Raw genomic sequence first — 18,450 nt, 5'->3', positions numbered from 1 at the left:
TATATCTTGAGTTAATTGCTTTATTAGCAGTTGAATCACAGGAGCTTTGGAACCATGAGCAACTGGGTGATTAACCACGGGCTGTCCGCTCTGGTCATTGTAAGGAGAACATTTAGACTACTTTGCTGAGTCTTTTCTCTTCAACCATAATGGCTATGGAAGAGCTTACTGCTGAGAGCTGAAGTGATCTTTATAATTTTTTGCTTGCAGGTGGTGTGGCTGGGAATCAACATCTTTTTGTTTGTCTATTACTATATGTTTTATGAGTACAATCCAGAATTTTACTACACGAGGGAAATTATTGGAGTAAGTACTTACACTTTAGTTATTTCTTGAAGTTCAGTTTCATGTCTGTAATGTTTCCTTCACCAGTGTGCAATTAGAATAATCTTTTTGATATTTTTTCCTAAAAGCAGTTTAACAAGAATATTAATAGTTTATGAGTAACTGTGCTTATTGCTGCAATTTCTGATTAGTATTGAAGATATGTGTCACAGTAACAGGAATGTTCTGAGTTAACCCTACATATTTTGAATAGATATAAAGAAATCACTGTGGGGCACTGGATATAAAGGGAACACTGTGGGACATTGGGATATAAAGAGGGAGCACTGTAGGGCTCTCGATATAAAGAGGGAGCACTGTGGGGCACTGGGATATAAAGAGGGAGCACTGTGGGGCACTGGGATATAAAGAGAGAGCACTGTAGGGCTCTGGATATAAAGAGGGAGCGCTGTAGGACAGTGGGATATAAAGAGGGAGCGCTGTAGGACAGTGGGATATAAAGGAGCACTGTAGGGCTCTGGATATAAAGAGGGAGCACTGTAGGGCTCTGGATATAAAGAGGGAGCACTGTAGGGCTCTGGATATAAAGAGGGAGCACTGTAGGGCTCTGGATATAAAGAGGGAGCACTGTAGGGCTCTGGATATAAAGAGGGAGCACTGTAGGGCTCTGGATATAAAGAGGGAGCGCTGTAGTACAGTGGGATATAAAGAGGGAGCACTTTTGGGCTCTGGATATAAAGAGGGAGCACTGTAGGGCTCTGGATATAAAGAGGGAGCGCTGTAGGACAGTGGGATATAAAGAGGGAGCACTGTGGGACACTGGGCTATAAAGAGGGAGCACTGTGGGACAGTGGCATACAGAGGGGGCAAACTGTGGGACAGTGGGATACAAAGAGGGAGCACTGTGGGACAGTGGGATACAGAGAGTTAGCACTGTGGGACAGTAGGATACAGACACGGCACGCTGTGTGACAGTGGGATACAGAGAGAGAGCACTGTGGGACAGTGGGATACAGAGAGGGAGCACTGTGGGACAGTGGGATACAGAGAGGGAGCACTGTGGGACAGTGGGATACAGAGGGGGAGCACTGTGGGACAGTGCGATACAGAGGGGGAGCACTGTGGGACAGTGGGATACAGAGGGGGAGCACTGTGGGACAGTGGGATACAGAGGGGGAGCACTGTGGGACAGTGGGATACAGAGGGGGAGCACTGTGGGACAGTGGGATACAGAGAGGGAGCAGTGTGGGACAGTGGGATACAGAGAGGGAGCACTGTGGGACAGTGGGATACAGAGGGGGAGCACTGTGGGACAGTGGGATACAGAGAGGGAGCAGTGTGGGACAGTGGGATACAGAGGGGGAGCACTGTGGGACAGTGGGATACAGAGGGGGAGCACTGTGGGACAGTGGGATACAGAGGGGGAGCACTGTGGGACAGTGGGGTACAGAGGGGAAGCACTGTGGGACAGTGGGATACAGAGAGGGAGCAGTGTGGGACAGTGGGATACAGAGAGGGAGCACTGTGGGACAGTGGGATACAGAGGGGGAGCACTGTGGGACAGTGGGATACAGAGAGGGAGCAGTGTGGGACAGTGGGATACAGAGAGGGAGCACTGTGGGACAGTGGGATATATAGTTCGCACACTAATTTAAAAGTTAGAAACTAAATAGGGCTGACTTTAACTTTTGACGAGAGCAGAAAGCAGATGGTAGCAGAATGGAGGCCTGTTATACACCCTGCCTAATTCGGGGGGGATGTAATGGGTGACCAATCTGCCAATCCCCCTTTTCCACCACCGCCGAAAGTTAAAACCAGTCCGTAAATTCTCACAACAAAATATGTTAAGCACAGCTGACCAGTGCAAGGGGAATCAAAAAGTTTACTTGTATCTTCCTGTGTTTGTTTGTAGTCTGCACTGGCCTGGGCACGAGCTCCTGCTGCCTGCCTCAACTTTAACTGCTTGTTGATCCTGCTGCCTGTGTGCCGGAATCTACTGTCCTTCCTCAGAGGATCCTGCTCCGTAAGAAACGTCCCTTTCTTTTCTCATCACAACAGCAGTAGCTCTGACATAGAGTGAGATACTTGGAAATAGTTCCATCTGTGGTAAATTCTGTTTAGCTTGTTTAACATAATGAGGTGGCACAATGAATAAATGCATTACCCATTGAGGAAGTGAGCCACACAGATTAGAAGGGTCCAAGGTTCAAACCCTGGTCTTTATAGTTATTTCACCTCAGCTAGGTTGGTGCTACAATTGGCCTTAGCAACTCTGGGCTTCGGAGAGAGGACAAATCAGCCTGGGTGGGTACCCACCGTTGATGACTAATTAGTGAGCCCTGCTGGAATATGTGGATGGCAGGTGAAGACAGTTGTGATGCCCTCCATGGCCGACTAGTCTGCTCATAATGTCCAGCCACTTACTGTCTAGGGTCACACACAAAGAATAGGCACATGCCAAGATATTGGAGAACAGCAAAAGCTGTTGAACTGTAATCCAGCATGAGTTACTGTCGATATAGGAGAGGAAAGCAGCAAAATTAGAGGAGATGAGAAAACAAAATACATGATATGAATGCAGACAAACAAGTAGGTTTGCATACCATGACATAGTCTTTCCACATGCACTTTTCCGCTTGGCCAGGGAATTCTCCCGCTGCATCGCTGTAACTTCCGTCAAAGTTACAGTGGCGGAACGGAAGAAGCCCCTGGGGAATTCCTGGCACTAATATAGCCACTCCCAGATGTTATATTTTCATTCAAGCTTTGCTAGTTATGCAAAAACTTCACAAGGTACATAACCTGCTTATATCCATATTAATCAAGTATCATGCTTTGGGCTTGGTCCATCTGTGAGAGAAAGGCCTTGAACATTGAACAGCTTGGGAGCGTAGATGAGAATTCACCTGTATTGCTCCATATTGGAAGGAAGGACAGAATAACACTGAACTGGGAATCTGCCACCAAGAAATGGTGCCACTCGTCTCTGTCAGATATGATAAAGATGGAACATTTCATCTGAAGAATTTCAGAATAGATCATTCAGGATGTTAGATCCCACAGTGTAACTAAGTGGTTCGCTTATACTTTAGTTCTACTTTGTCCCCAGCCATTTCCTTTACTGTTATAAGAACAATTCCTGAATTAAAGGGAATAAAGCTTGCACACATTTTAAAAGAAGATGTTCCCACACAGACCAGCAAGGTCCTGAGTTTGATTCCCAGTCTGTGCTGGTCTCAGCACTCCTGACTATTATCCAGTGACCCCTGTTGGAAAGTAAACATCTTTGGATGCCACCCAAGGGAGATAAGCCACTGGCACTTGTTGCCAAGGCTTACATGTGGGCAAGGTACCATAGGGCAACTAGTGCTCACGGAACTGAAATCTAACAAGAACCACACTCCAAAAACTGCACTCCAACAAGAGCCATACTTCAACAAAAAGTCAATACCTTCGGGAAAGGTGGGGAAAATAACAGTAAAAGAAAAGAAAATTGATGGACAGAATTAGTGGGTGGAAACTCGTGAACACCTTGTGTCTGAATTTATGATAAACACTTTCGTCCTGCCAAGTTCTTATACCCAGACATTGAAGAGGAAAGTCTGCCCTTGTGTTCTTTTTTTAATGTAATACTTTTATTCCTTGAAATCTAATCTTCTGTAGATATGTGTGGTTTGTTCAAGGGTGTGCCTGCATCTCTTATTCTGTCAGTGAATCCTTTAAAGAGAAAGTTGTTGCTGACTTTAATTAAACTTGTCTTACTTACCTTCCCAAATCGAATTTCTATCTCATAATTGCACAAGGTGAGGACTGGGAGTTGCATTGAAGTGAAATCTTTATGTGTTACCTCTGTACTGGCGTAACAATTGCAGTAGTTTCAGAGCAGCCTTTGCAAAAGTTTGCAACACAGATACATCCAGTTACACAGAACGAATGACATTTAGTCCCTAGAAATCACATGGATTTACATTACAAGATTATAAAATTACAAGATAATTACAGATTGAGTACAACTATTCAGCCCATCTTACTTCAGTTATGTGGATAGAGTGGAGAAGCTGGGGTTGTTCTCCTTAGAGCAAAGACGGTTAAGAGGAGATTTGATAGAAGTATTCAAAATCATGAAGGGTTTAGATAAAGTAAATAAATAGAAACTGTTCCCATTGGCAGAAGGGTCAAGAACCAGAGACGCAAATTTAAGGTGATTGGCAAAAGAACCAAAGGCGACAAGAGGAAAAACTTTTTTACGCAGCGAATAGTTATGATCTGAAATGCGCTGCCTGAAAGGGTGGTGGAAGCAGATTCAATCGCGGCTTTCAAAAAAGAATTGGATAAATTCTTGAAGGGAAAAAATTTGCAAGGTTACAGTGAAAGAGCAGGGTTATGGGACAAACTGGATTGCTCTTACAAAGAGCCAGCACGGGCTCGATGGCCAAATGGCCTCCTTCTATGCTGTAACCATTCTATGATTTTATCTGTCCACAAAACCCTACAATTACCCCATTGTACCATCCAATTATTTCTTAAATGATTCCAGGGTTTACATCTCCATTACTCGATCTGGATGTCCATTCCATGCATTGGCCACCCTTTTGGGGTAATTTTAACTTTTGGCGATAGTGTAAAATGGGTGATACTGGAGTGGCCTCCCGATTTTCCTTTCTATTGAAGTCAATGGGAGAGGTGGAAAATGGGCGGCTGATCCGATATCACCTGTGTTACATTATCGCCAAAAGTTAAAACTACCTCCCCTTTGTCTGAAGACATATTTTCTAACAGTAGTCCTAAATTTGCTTTTTACTAGTTTGAACCTGTGTCTTTTTGTCCTACTCTCACAATTTAATTTAATTGTAAACAATTTTACAACACCAAGTTATAGTCCAGCAATTTTATTTTAAATTCACAAGCTTTCGGAGGCTTCCTCCTTCCTCAGGTGAACGTTATTGGAGTAATATTCGGGATTTTCCTTTCCCATTCCCTTAACTATGTTATGCATTTCTATAAGATCACCTTTCAGATGCGTTCTTTGAAACAGGATCCTTCAGTCTTTCATCATAACTCAGGTCTTTGACACTAGGGATCAGCCTAATGGTGCTTGTTTATTCTCCACTGACACTGGACTGGTAACACACTGAAAATAAAAAAAATCTTGCTGACTTTTATTTTACACCTACAGGAGCACTTGGCATTAGTCATCGGTGCCCAATAAAGTTGATTGAGTAAGATTTGATAGTCCTTTGGATTTACAGTAAAAATAAAAGTAAAGGAAATGTTACCAACCGGCCTTCACTGCACTCGAGATCTGATAAGCACATGATTTCATGCCTCACATTTTAAATTCTTCAGAAGGAGAGTGAACAATCAAAAATAACAGTACAACACAGTGAAAAAGGCAAATTTCAATTAAATAAAAATGTGACTAGTCCAGAGAAATTGGAAAGAAACCTTCAAACACAGTGATTAGGGTGCATGCTAAATATACTCTCATAAGAAGGAAAGGGGGTGCAACAAAAGTTTATTGGATAAGTAGATAAATTATAAAAAGACTTAAAAAGAGAGGCACATGATAAATCTAATACTAATAATACAAAAGAAAATCAAGCAGAAAATATAGAGGGGAAACAAAAAAGATCAGAAAGGCTAAGAGGAAATATCATGATAGATTGGTTGGGAATATAAAGGGAAATAGTAAAAGTTTTATTAGGCACATAAAAAGTAAAGGAATAGATAGATAAAGGGTAGGGCTGATTAGAGACAAGAAGGGAAAGCTCATGGAGGATGAAGGAATGGCAGATACTAAATTAGTACTTTGCCTCTGTTTTCAGTATGAATACAAGAATAGGAGGTGAAGCAATTAGATAAAATAACTGAGGATAAGGAAATAATACTGAAAGAGTTGGTGGAACTCAAAATAGAAAAGGTGTCAGAATCTAATGTCACGCATTCTAGAATGCTGAGGGAAATCCAACAGGAAATAGCAGAGGCTCTGATCACAATCTTTCAAATATCACTGGATATGGACATTGTTGTAGAGGAACGGAAGGTTTCGAATGTAACACCTCTGTTCAAGGGAGAAAGAGATAAACCAGGTAGCTATGGCCCAGTCAGCCTAGCATTGATACAGGGTCAGTTTCTTTAGGCCATAGAAAGACATGGGCTTATTAAGGACAACCAGCACAGACTTGTAAAAGACAAGTAGTGTCTGACAAATTTAATAGAGCTCTTTGAGAAAATAACAGAGTGTATTGATGATGGATATGCACAGATGCTGTGGACATGGATTTTCAAAGGCATTGGATAAGATGTCACATTGGAGGCTTGTTGATAAAATTAAGGCCAATGGTATAAAGGGAGTGTGGGAGCATGAATAGAAAGTTGATTAAAGGATAGAAAACAGAGAGTATGGCTAATGAATGTTTTTCAGACTGGAGGGATGTAAACAGTGGTGCTCACCAAGAATCATAGAATCATAGAAAGGTTACAGCATGGAAGGAGGCCATTTGGCCCATCGAGTCCTATGCAAGAGCAATCCAGCTAGTCCCACTCCCCCACCTTATCCCCGTAGCCCTACATTTTTTTTTCCTTTCAAGTACTTATCCAGTTCCCTTTTGAAGGCCATGATTGAATCTGCCTCCATCACCCCTTCAGGCAGTAAATTCCAGATCCTAACCACTCGCTGTGTAAAAAAGCTTTTCCTCATGTCACCATTGTTTTTTTTGCCAATCACCTTAAATCTATGTCCTCTGGTTAGTGACCCTTCCGCCAATGTGAACAGTTTCCCTCTATCTACTCTGTCGTGACCCTTCATGATTTTGAACACCTCTACCAAATCTCCTCGCAACTTCTCTGTTCCAAGGGGAACAACCCCAGCTTCTCCAGTCTATCCATGTAACTAAAGCCCCTCATCCCTGGAATCATTCTAAAAAATCTCTTCTGCACCCTCCCTAAGGCCTTCACATCTTTCCTAAAGTGCGGTGCCCAGAACTGGACACAATACTCCAGTTGTGGCCAAACCAGTGTTTTATAAAGGTTCATCATGACTTCCATACTTTTGTACTTTATGCCTCTATTTATAAAGCCCAGGATCCCGTATGCTTTTTTAACCGCTTTCTCAACCTGCCCTGCCACCTTCAACGATTTGTGCACATATACTCCCAGATCTCTCTGTTTCTGTACCCCTTTTAGAGTTATGCCCTCTAGTTTATGTTGCCTCTCCTCGTTCTTCCTACTGAAATATCACTTCGCATTGATGTCATCAATGTCAGGATTATTGCTCTTCTCAATATACATTAATGATCTGGATTCAGGTATAGGGGACACAATGTCAAAATATGCAGACGAAACAAAGATAGGGAGCATGGTTATGTAAAAGTCGATGTAGACAGGTTAGTATGTTGCACAGATAGGTGTTGGATGTAATTTCACACAGCAAAATGTGAGGTGATGCATTTTGGAAGAAAGTATAAGGAGAGGGAAATGCATACTAAATTACAAAACTTTAAAAAGAGTAGAAGAGCAGAGAGACTTAAGAATTCAGGGACACAAATCTTTAAAAGTAGAACAAGTTAATAAAGTTGTAAATAAAAAAGCATATGAGATCCTAGGTTTACAGCATTGAGTACAAAAGCAAAGAGGTATACTAAAACTGTACAAATCATTGGTTAGGTCATACATTACTGTGTCCCTTTTTGGTTGCTTTACTTTAGAAAGGATGTCAAGGCAAAAGAGAAGGTACAGAGGAGATTACTAAGATGATACTAGGATAAGAGATTTGGGAAGACACTAGACAAACTGGGGCTCTTTTCATTAGAGCAGAGAAGGTTAAAAGGAGACGTGAAAGAGAGTGCCCAAAATTATGAGAGGCTTTGATAAGATAAATAGGGAAAGCTATTTCCACTGGTCAGTGAAACATAAGAACATAAGAAATAGGAGCAGGAGTAGGCCAATCGGCCCCTCGAGCCTGCTCCGCCATTCAATAAGATCATGGCTGATCTGATCCTAACCTCAAATCTAAAGAACACAAGAAGTAGGAGCAGGACCCGGCCACTCAGCCCCTGGGCACGCTCCGGCACCCACAGGGCCTTGACCGATCCGAACTCAGCTTCATGTCCAATTTCCTGCCCGCTCCCCGTAACCCCTAATTCCCTTTACTTCTAGGAAACTGTCGATTTCTGTTTTAAATTTATTTAATGATGTAGCTTCCACAGCTTCCTGGGGCAGCAAATTCCACAGACCTACTACCCTCTGAGTGAAGAAGTTTCTCCTCATCTCAGTTTTGAAAGAGCAGCCCCTTATTCTAAGATTATGCCCCCTAGTTCTAATTTCACCCATCCTTGGGAACATCCTTACTGCATCCACCTGATCAAGCCCCTTCACAATCTTACATGTTTCAATAAGATTGCCTCTCATTCTTCTGAACTCCAATGAGTAGAGTCCCAATCTCCTCAACCTCTCCTCATATGTCCACCCCCTCATCCCCGGGATTAGCCGAGTGAACCTTCTTTGTACTGCCTCGAGAGCAAGTATGTCTTTTCTTAACTATGGACACCAAAACTGTATGCAGTATTCCAGGTGTGGTCTCACCAATACCTTATATAACTGCAGCAATACCTCCCTGTTTTTATATTCTATCCCCCTAGCAATAAAAGCCAACATTCCGTTGGCCTTCTTGATCACCTGCTGCACCTGCATACTAACTTTTTGATTTTCTTGCACAAGGACCCCCAGATCCCTTTGTACTGCAGTACTTTCCAGTTTCTCGCCATTAAGATAATAACTTGCTCTCTGGTTTTTCCTGCCAAAGTGCATAACCTCACATTTTCCAATATTGTATTGCATCTGCCAAATCTCTGCCCACTCACCCAGCCTGTCTATATCCCCTTGTAGGTTTTTTATGTCCTCCTCACTTTCTACTTTCCCTCCCTTCTTTGTATCATCTGCAAACTTTGATATGTTACACTCAGTCCCCTCCTCCAAATCGTTAATATAGATTGTAAAGAGTTGGGGACCCAGCACCGACCCCTGCGGAACACCACTGGCTACTGGTTGCCAGTCCGAGAATGAACCATTTATCCCAACTCTCTGCTTCCTGTTAGATAACCAATCCTCTACCCATGCCAGAATATTACCCCCAATCCAGTGATTCTTTATCTTGAGCAATAATCTTTTATGTGGCACCTTGTCGAATGCCTTCTGGAAGTCTAAATACACTACGTCCACTGGTTCCCCTTTATCCACCCTGTACGTTATGTCCTCAAAGAACTCAAGCAAATTTGTCAGACATGACTTCCCCTTCATAAAGCCATGCTGACTTTGTCCTATTAAATTATGTTTATCCAAATGTTCCGCTAATGTCTCCTTAATAATAAACTCCAAAATTTTACCCACCACAGATGTTAGGCTAACTGGTCTATAATTTCCAGCCTTCTGCCTACTACCCTTTTTAAATAAGGGTGTTACATTAGCAGTTTTCCAATCTGCCGGGACCTTTGCTGAGTCCATAGAATTTTGGAAAATTATTACCAAAGCATCCACAATCCCTACCGCCACTTCCCTCAAGACCCTAGGATGTAAGCCATCAGGTCCAGGGGATTTATCCGCCTTGAGTCCCATTATTTTACTGAGTACCAATTCCTTAGTGATTTTAATCGTATTTAGCTCCTCCCCCCCTAGAGCCCCCTGTTTGTCTAGTGTTGGGATATTCTTAGTGTCCTCTACCGTAAAGACTGAAACAAAATATTTGTTCAGCATTTTTGCCATCTCCATGTTTCCCACCATTAATTTCCCGGTCTCATCCTCTAAGGGACCTACGTTTGCCTTAGCCACCCTTTTTCTTTTTATATAACTGTAGAAACTCTTGCTATCTGTTTTTATAATTTTTGCTAATTTATTTTCATAATCTATCTTCCCTTTCTTAATCAATCCTTCAGTTACTTTTTGCTGTCTTTTGAAGACTTCCCAATCTTCTATCCTCCCACTAAGTTTGGCTACCTTATATGTCCTTGTTTTTAGTCGGATACTATCCTTAATTTCTTTACTTAGCCACGGATAGCTGTCATTTCTTTTACACCCTTTTTTCCTCAGTGGAATATATATTTTTTGAAAGTTGTAAAATAACTCCTTAAATGAACACCACTGCTCATGTACCGTCTTACCCTTTAATCTATTTTCCCAGTCCACTTTAATCAATTCCGCTCTCATACCATCATTGTCTCCTTTATTCAAGCTCAGTACGCTTGTTTGAGAACCAACCTTCTCACCCTCTAATTGGATATGCAATTTAACCAAGGGGATCCTTAACTCGGACATTATTAATTAATCCTGGCTCATTACACAGGACCAGGTCCAAGGTTGCTTGCCCCCTTGTAGGATCAGTTACATACTGCTCAAGAAATCCATCCCTAATACACTCAATAAACTCTTCCTCAAGGCTGCCCTGCCCAATTTGATTTGTCCAGTTAATATGATAGTTAAAATCCCCCATAATTATAGCTGTTCCCTTATTACATGCCCCGACTATTTCCTGATTAATACTTCTTCCAGCAGTGTTGCAACTATTAGGAGGCCTATATACTATGCCCACTAGTGTTTTTTTCCCCTTATTATTCCTTATCTCTACCCAAACTGTTTCATTATCCTGATCCTTTGTCCCAATATAATTTTTCTGTATTACAGTGAGTCCTTCCTTTATTAACATTGCCACCCCACCTCCCCTTCCTTCCTGCCTGTCCTCCCTGATTGTTAAATACCCTGGCATATTTAATTCCCAGTCGTTGTCACCCTGCAGCCATGTTTCTGTAATGGCCACAAGATCATACCCATACGTAGTTATTTGTGCCGTTAACTCGTCCATTTTGTTGCGAATGCTACATGCATTCAGATAAAGAACTTTCAAATATGTTTTGTGACACTTAGTTCCTGCTTTTTCCTTTTTTAACACTTTACCTTTTACTCCATACCTTCTGTCCCTTCCTGACACGCTTTCCTCTGTCTCCCTGCTCAGGTTCCCAACCCCCTGCCACTTTAGTTTAAACCCTCCCCGACAGCACTAGCAAACACTCCCCCTAGGACAGCGGTCCCGGCCCTGCCCAGGTGCAGACCATCCGGTTTGTACTGGTCCCACCTCCCCCATTTGAATCCCTCCTCCTTGCACCACTCCTCTAGCCACGTATTCATTTGAAATATCTTCCTATTTCTACTCTGACTAGCACGTGGCACTGGTAGCAATCCTGAGATTACTACCTTTGAGGTCCTATTTTTTAATTTACCTCCTAACTCCCTATATTCTGCTTTTAGGACCTCATCCCCTTTTTTACCTATATCGTTGGTGCCTATGTGCATCACGGCAGCTGGCTGTTCGCCCTCCCCCTCCAAAATGTTCTGTAGCCGCTCCGAGACGTCCTTGACCCTTGCACCAGGGAGGCAACACACCATCCTGGAGTCTCGGTTGCGGCCTCAGAAACGCCTGTCTATTCCCCTTACAATTGAGTCCCCTATCACTATAGCTCTTCCCTCTTTTTCCTCCCAGCCTGAATCAATAAGTAGAGAGCACCAAAAGAATGAAGGGAGAGGTTAGGAGAAATGCTTTTACGTAGAAAGTTGTTAGGACATAGAATGCTCTACCAGAAACAGTGATGGAAGGAGAATCCATAATACCTTTTAAAAGAGTAGATAAATATTTGAAAAAGAAAAATATTTAAAGGGCATGGGAAAAGGGCAGAGAAACGGGACTAAACGAAAAGCACTTTCAGAAAGCTGGTACAAGTGCAATGGGCCAAATGGCCTCCTCCTGTGCTGTAAAATGTTATGATTTTATGATTCTTGATCCCCTGTGATGTGCACCATTCCTGTGCAAGTAGGTGATTTGGTCCCAACACCATGCATCAGCTTGTAGTGAAAACTCCAGTGTGCTTGCCACAAACTGGTAGGACTTGGGTCAGTGTCCACAATTATCCATGTGATGAGGTTGTCATCTCAATCGTACCATCAGTGGAAGGCCCCAACTGCTTGCAAACTCTTCCTGCCTCTGTGCAATTTTAACCATTTTGTAACCAGCTCTCTAGGGTTTCTCTATGGAACCCACTAACAAAAGAAAACAATTTCTAATAAAATAAGATACCAGAAAAGATCATTCAAGTGAAGTGCAAGACTGTATTCAAAATATAATTAGATGTGTTTCTGGAGAGGGAAGAATTGAAGAAAACAGTGAGTAGGAAAGTAGGTGGTCTATCAAAAAGAGATGGACTTGTTCGGCCTAATTGCCTTTCCCTGCTTCTTAAAAATTCTCCTATGTTTATCCCTTGCAAACGCCACACAAATGTGAAAACTAAAGAAAAATATTATTTGAAAACACTAGTTCTTCATTTTCAGCAGATAATGTGTCAGAATTACCGAGTCGGAAAGCTTTTGATATGTTCCATTTCCTATCACAGTAAAGTCTGACTGCTTAGTAAGATTCTTCTTGGATGTTGACTGTTTGTCTTCTACTTTGTGTTAGTGTTGCAGGTGCAGTGCAAGAAAACAGCTGGACAAGAACATCACGTTCCATAAGCTGGTGGCTTACATGATCGCCTTGCACACGGGTAGGCTTTTCAGTGCCATCTGAGGAAGATGGCATTCTTCTAATGCCCTTGCATCGAGAAAATGCAAGGCTTCGATTTGCTTTTATTTTTCAGAAATGTATGACTTCCTTGCTCACGTAATTCTATGGGAGGGAGAGATTTTCCTCGTAGCTGCAACGGTGGCAAAACTTCAAGCAGGGCACAATTTTTCTGCCTACCCCATTGCTTGCACCCCAGACCCCAGCTGATTTTGCAGGATCATTTGAATAATTTGGTCAGGCTTCCCTGCCAGAGCGTCTGGCTTAGGTAGGGTGGAGGGAAGTTATTGCCGTGCCTATCACAATGTAGTACTGGCTGAAGCTGTGGATTTAAAAAAAAATTTAATTCAATTTTCCAGCCTTGCTTAGTGCAATCAACCGCTCTTTGATCAATTACACCAGGAAAGTTGGTCCTTTATATTTTTAATCCCCTGTCCCTTCCCCCATGGTGTGTAACAACTCCGGATGCAAGAATGCTCAGCTTTGCTAACATGCAGGTGGCAGGAAATATGTTGTATGATGTATTCTGATCAGTCTAATCAGTCTAATTGCCCATATAGGGGTGGATATATTGTACAGCAGTTTTGTCTATATGATTCCACCTAAATAAAGGCAACGTGATCTTTCACTTCATCTCCAATAAGGGTTTGCTTTAAGTCTTGGTCTGGGGAAGAGAAAAGTGACCCATATTTGCTACCTAACATTGTGGCCATCTTGTTCCCACAGCAATTCACATTGTGGCACATTTACTGAACTTCGAATGGTTCAACAACAGTCGACAATCAACACAACAGTCACTGGACGCTGTGCTGTCCCGAATTGGGGGAAATACCAGTGACTGGTTGAATCCTATTAGGTCAGATCAGACGGTAAGAAGTGCTCTCTTGTAAGTATGTAACAATTTTTAACAGAAAAAAAGCCATTATACGCAACTAGCTCATTCCTTTTTGAAAGGCCAACTTCTTCTACCCACCTTCTCACCACATCCCTCAATCCTTTCTCTCTCCAGAAGCACATCCAATTCTCTTGAACCCATTTATCCTGTCTGTTTCAAAGGCATTTCCTGGTAACCTACGTTGTAACACTATTACCCTTAGGTGAAAAACTTCTTTTTGATTTCCTTTCGAGGGAGCTGGATTAACATCAGCAGAAATACATTAAAAGAGGGCACTTCAAAGATTATGTCAATTCAATTCTGTGTTCATCCTCCTTTGTGTAAATAATTCCTCAAATTTCCTCTGTATATTAGCAAATACTTATACTTTTAAAAATTATCCCAAATAAAATATTACAAAAATTATAAAGGGGTTCTTTATGATGAGACTGTACATCTTGGCTCCTGATAGTAAAACTGTCTCTTTTAAAAGGGTCTTTTTAAATGCTAGTACAGACATAAAAAGCCTTTATCAAGTTGGATTAAGTGTGAAAATCTGTTTAGTCAGAATCACTGCTTTTTGGTAAGTGCTGCTGTAGTTAACATGTATGCATCTCCTCCTCAGACGCCCACCTATGTTGCATTCACCACTGTGGCTGGAATAACTGGAGTCATCATCACACTTGCGCTTATCCTCATGATCACAACCTCAACAGACACCATTCGTAGATCGTACTTCGAGGTCTTCTGGTTTACACACCATCTCTTTGTCATATTTTTTGCAGGACTCGTCATCCATGGAATTGGGTACTTACAGTGATACCTTACTTAAAATAGATGAGATTTCCAAATGGTTTTTATTTGTGAAGAGAAATTCCATATCACTAAGTGCACAATAACAGATAGGGACCATAACTGCAGCTATTAGTATTGGGGGAAGGTTCAATCCCTGGTTTGAGCTGAGTTAAAGGTCCCTACTGTGGATGGTGGTAGAGCACTACTACTTGTGCAAAAGCAGAAAAAAAACTCAGCCAGGGTTGCCGCTGGTGACTCCTGCTGGCGAGTGAACGTATGGTCATTACATGAGAACAGGATCAGGCTCAGCTGCAGTGCTTAACCCTCAGTTGCATTGCATGGACACAACAACAACAACTTGCATTTATATAGCATCTTTAACGTAGTAAAACATCCCAAGGCACTTCACAGGAGCGATTATCAAACAAAATTTGACACCGAGCCACATAAGGAGAAATTAGGTCAGGTGACCAAAAAAGGTAGGTTTTAAGGACCGTCTTAAAGGAGGAGAGAGAGGTTTAGGGAGGGAATTCCAGAGCTTAGGGCCTAGGCAGCTGAAGGCACAGCTGCCAATGATGGAGCGAAGAAAATTGGGGATGTACAAGAGGCCAGAATTGGAGGAGCTCAGAAATCTCGGAGAGTTGTAGGGCTGGAGGAGGTTAGAGATAGGGAGGGGTGAGGCCATGGAGGGATTTGAAAACAAGGATGAGAATTTTAAAATTGAGGCATTGCCGGACTGGGAGCCAATGTAGGTCATTCAACACAGGAACAAGAGGTGAAAGGGACTTGGTGCGTGTTAGGATATAGGCAGCAGGGTTTTGGATGAGCTCAAGTTTATGGAGGGTGCAAGGCGGGAGACCAGCAAGTTGAGCAAGGTAACAGTGGGCTGCAGACCACTGGGACTGTAACCCAGCAAGAGTTAGTACTTTCTGGGGAGATGGGGGAAAAAGTTTAGGAAACAGATGTGGAGACTTAGTTCTGGCTTAAGGTAACTCGGGAGTCCGAGCCTGAATATTTAAATAAGGCCCGGGAGTCAAAATCTCTCTGGGCCTCAGCATGCGAGTTTGTCGCTCGTCCAGGCCCCCCACATGCACAGATCCCACCCCTACTTAAAATCAAGTCCAGTGTGTTATGAACGTCAGCCTCAAGAGTGCAGATAATTATCACACCCATAATTGTGTCCAACACCAATTTAGCAGGAATTATCATGCCAAATGGTAATTTTAGTACTGCGTTAAATAGAAATAAAAAAAACCACAAACATATCTTGAAAAGTTACTGTTGTAGAGATAGCTTCATCTGGAGCTTTTGAAAATGAGTCACAACAACCCAGTGTTGCAGTACATTGTGTGTGTAATTGTAATTTTATCTGCTGACCTGCCTGGCTCTCTGATAACCACCTCACTTTTGCTTTCCTTTTAATGGAGCAAGCCTTTTTTTTCAGCCGTATTGTTCGACACCAGACTGATGAAAGTATGGAGGTACATAAATACATGTACTGTCAAAATCGCACGGAAGAGTGGGGGAAGATCCAGGAATGTCCGGTCCCTTCGTTTGAGGGAGGAGATCCTATGGTGAGTATTTTTGTAATGAATTATTCATTTTCCTCTGCGTCTCAAGGTCTCTCCAGATCATGCCCATTCCATAGAACTACTTTCGGCATTCTCCAATCGGGCTGAATATGGCAGCAGCTAGAAGCTACAAAGTAACACTGCGTGATTCCCATTTATAATTTATTTCCCTCCCTGTGGGAAATTTGTCGCTTCCCCATGACAGTAAGCTGAGCGAAAGAACTTGTTATGAGGAGATATACAAGTTCTAAAGGTGCCCTCCACCATTTTGTAGTCAGTGTGTTTTTATAACAAGGCCAATAAAGGGTGTGAAAATCCATACGAATGTAACTGATTTCTGATAACTCCAGCACTTCACCGACAATAACTTCATTAAATTCACAATGTGAAGAAACTGCATCAGATTGTGAGCCTTTCCCCTCTTTAAAATTGCTGTCTTTGCTGCTTTGCACTGAGCCATCTGCCTTCACTTGTCTTCAGTTATTATGGGCCTTTTAGTTTGGTAACTCACTGATATCACTGTTTAGGTGTTCTCCTTACAATATGTTGTTCTATTCCAGACTTGGAAGTGGGTGCTTGGGCCGATGATACTGTATGTCTGTGAGAGATTAATACGACTGTATCGATCCCAACAGAGGGTTGTCATCACCAAGGTAAAAAAATAAAATGATATGTTGATACGAGATGTTATTACTTTTATAAAGTGGAACAAGAGTGTGCCGACAGTCATACCTTATCCTACCATCCCATCAATCATTCTTACAAACTATGCCCATAATATTTGGACCAGAAGTAAACGCGGTTAAGTGATTAATCGCTGTACTTAGCACAGAGTTTCTGCAGATACGTTTTCGCATAAAGAAATTTTAAAAATATATATTTTCCTATATTTATAGATTTTCTTTCCTCTTCAGGACTTTTCCATGTACTCCTCCTGAGGCCTCTGCAATGTTGGTTGTAAACTTCTCAGAGGTGCTCGAGTGTGAGCCTAGATCACAGTTTTATCTCTCTTCCTGTGCAGAAATGGACATTTCAAGAAGTTTTGGAGCCATTTTTTGAGCGACTTGCATGTGTCCCTTTAAGGACTACTGGTTAGACAATTCAAGAGCTGGAAATACTGGTCAGAGCTTGCTCTGGCTAGTCTAAACGAATTTAGACATCCGGGTCAAAAATGGGCACAGGAGCTGCATTTCAATATTGAAATGAAGCCTGCGCTCATTGCAGATGGCCACTGGACTTAGAAAAGGCCCCGTCCAATTTAGCAGTGGCTGAGCACCTGTGCAAATCAGGCGCAGGCCTCTGCACAGCTAAATTGATTATCATTATGGCTGTTTCAAGCCTTGAAAACGGGCGCAACGATGTTGAAATTAGACCCCATAATGTCTTAGAGTTTTACCTTACATCTAAGCCTGGTCTCAAAGAGCTTGATGTTTACATTCTCACCTCGATGACCAATATTCACATGAATTACATTAAAAGTAATGCTGTGTTTAGACTTACTGTAATTTCTGTTCCAGGCTGTTGTTCATCCGTCGAAGGTCCTTGAGCTGCAGATGCAGAAGAAGGGTTTTAAAATGGAAGTAGGACAATACATCTTCATGAACTGTCCATCCATCTCACAGCTGGAGTGGCACCCCTTCACTCTGACCTCTGCCCCAGAAGAGGATTGCTTTAGTGTGCACATTCGATCAGCTGGTGATTGGACAGATGGCATGTTTGAAGCATTTGGAGAGAATGAAGCTGACGCAGTAAAACAAATGCAACCAAGGTAGGTCAACAACAACAACAGCAACTTGCATTTATATAGCGCCTTTAACGTAGTAAAATATCTCATGGCGCTTCACAGGAGTGATTATCAAACAAAATTTGACACCGAGCCACATGTGGAGATATTAGGATAGGTGACCAAGTGGTAGGTTTGAAGGAGTGTCTTAAAGGAGGAGAGAGAGGTGGAGAGGCAGAGAGGTTTAGGGAGGGATTTCTGGAGCTGAGAGGCTAGGCATCTGAAGGCACAGCCACCAATGGTGAAGCGATTAAGATCAGAGATGCACAAGAGGCAAGAATTGAAGAAGCGCAGAGATCTCTGAGGGTTTTGGGTTGGAGGAGGTTACAGAGATAGGGAGGTGCGAGGCCATGGAGGGATTTGAAAACAAGGATGAGAATTTTAAAATCGAGGCGTTGCCAGACTGGGAGCCGATGAAGGTCAGCGAGCACAGGGGTGAGGGGAGAACGGGACTTGGTGTGAGTTAGGTTATGGGCAGCAGAGTTTTGGATGAGCTCAAGTTTATGGAGGGTGAAAGGTGGGAGGCCAGCCAGGAGAACATTGG

At 42.5% G+C, this 18,450-nt stretch overlaps 1 protein-coding gene across 1 annotated transcript in view; it reads left to right on the top strand.

Moving 5' to 3' along the window:
* Positions 1-18,450, top strand: part of LOC137332914 (cytochrome b-245 heavy chain-like) — a 34,193-nt gene continuing 15,743 nt past the window's right edge. Inside the window, exons 1-9 of the mRNA XM_067996940.1 lie at positions 1-99; positions 211-306; positions 2,198-2,308; positions 12,782-12,866; positions 13,610-13,752; positions 14,383-14,564; positions 15,997-16,126; positions 16,684-16,776; positions 17,641-17,891. Coding sequence (XP_067853041.1) covers positions 55-99; positions 211-306; positions 2,198-2,308; positions 12,782-12,866; positions 13,610-13,752; positions 14,383-14,564; positions 15,997-16,126; positions 16,684-16,776; positions 17,641-17,891 — 1,136 coding nt within the window. The 5' untranslated portion in view covers positions 1-54. The remainder of the gene's footprint in view (positions 100-210; positions 307-2,197; positions 2,309-12,781; positions 12,867-13,609; positions 13,753-14,382; positions 14,565-15,996; positions 16,127-16,683; positions 16,777-17,640; positions 17,892-18,450) is intronic.

The sequence above is a fragment of the Heptranchias perlo genome, chromosome 15 (assembly GCF_035084215.1).
Source record: "Heptranchias perlo isolate sHepPer1 chromosome 15, sHepPer1.hap1, whole genome shotgun sequence".
NCBI lineage: Eukaryota > Metazoa > Chordata > Chondrichthyes > Hexanchiformes > Hexanchidae > Heptranchias > Heptranchias perlo.
Note: the sequence above shows the minus strand (reverse complement) of the source record. Positions and strands in the feature narration are given on the sequence as shown.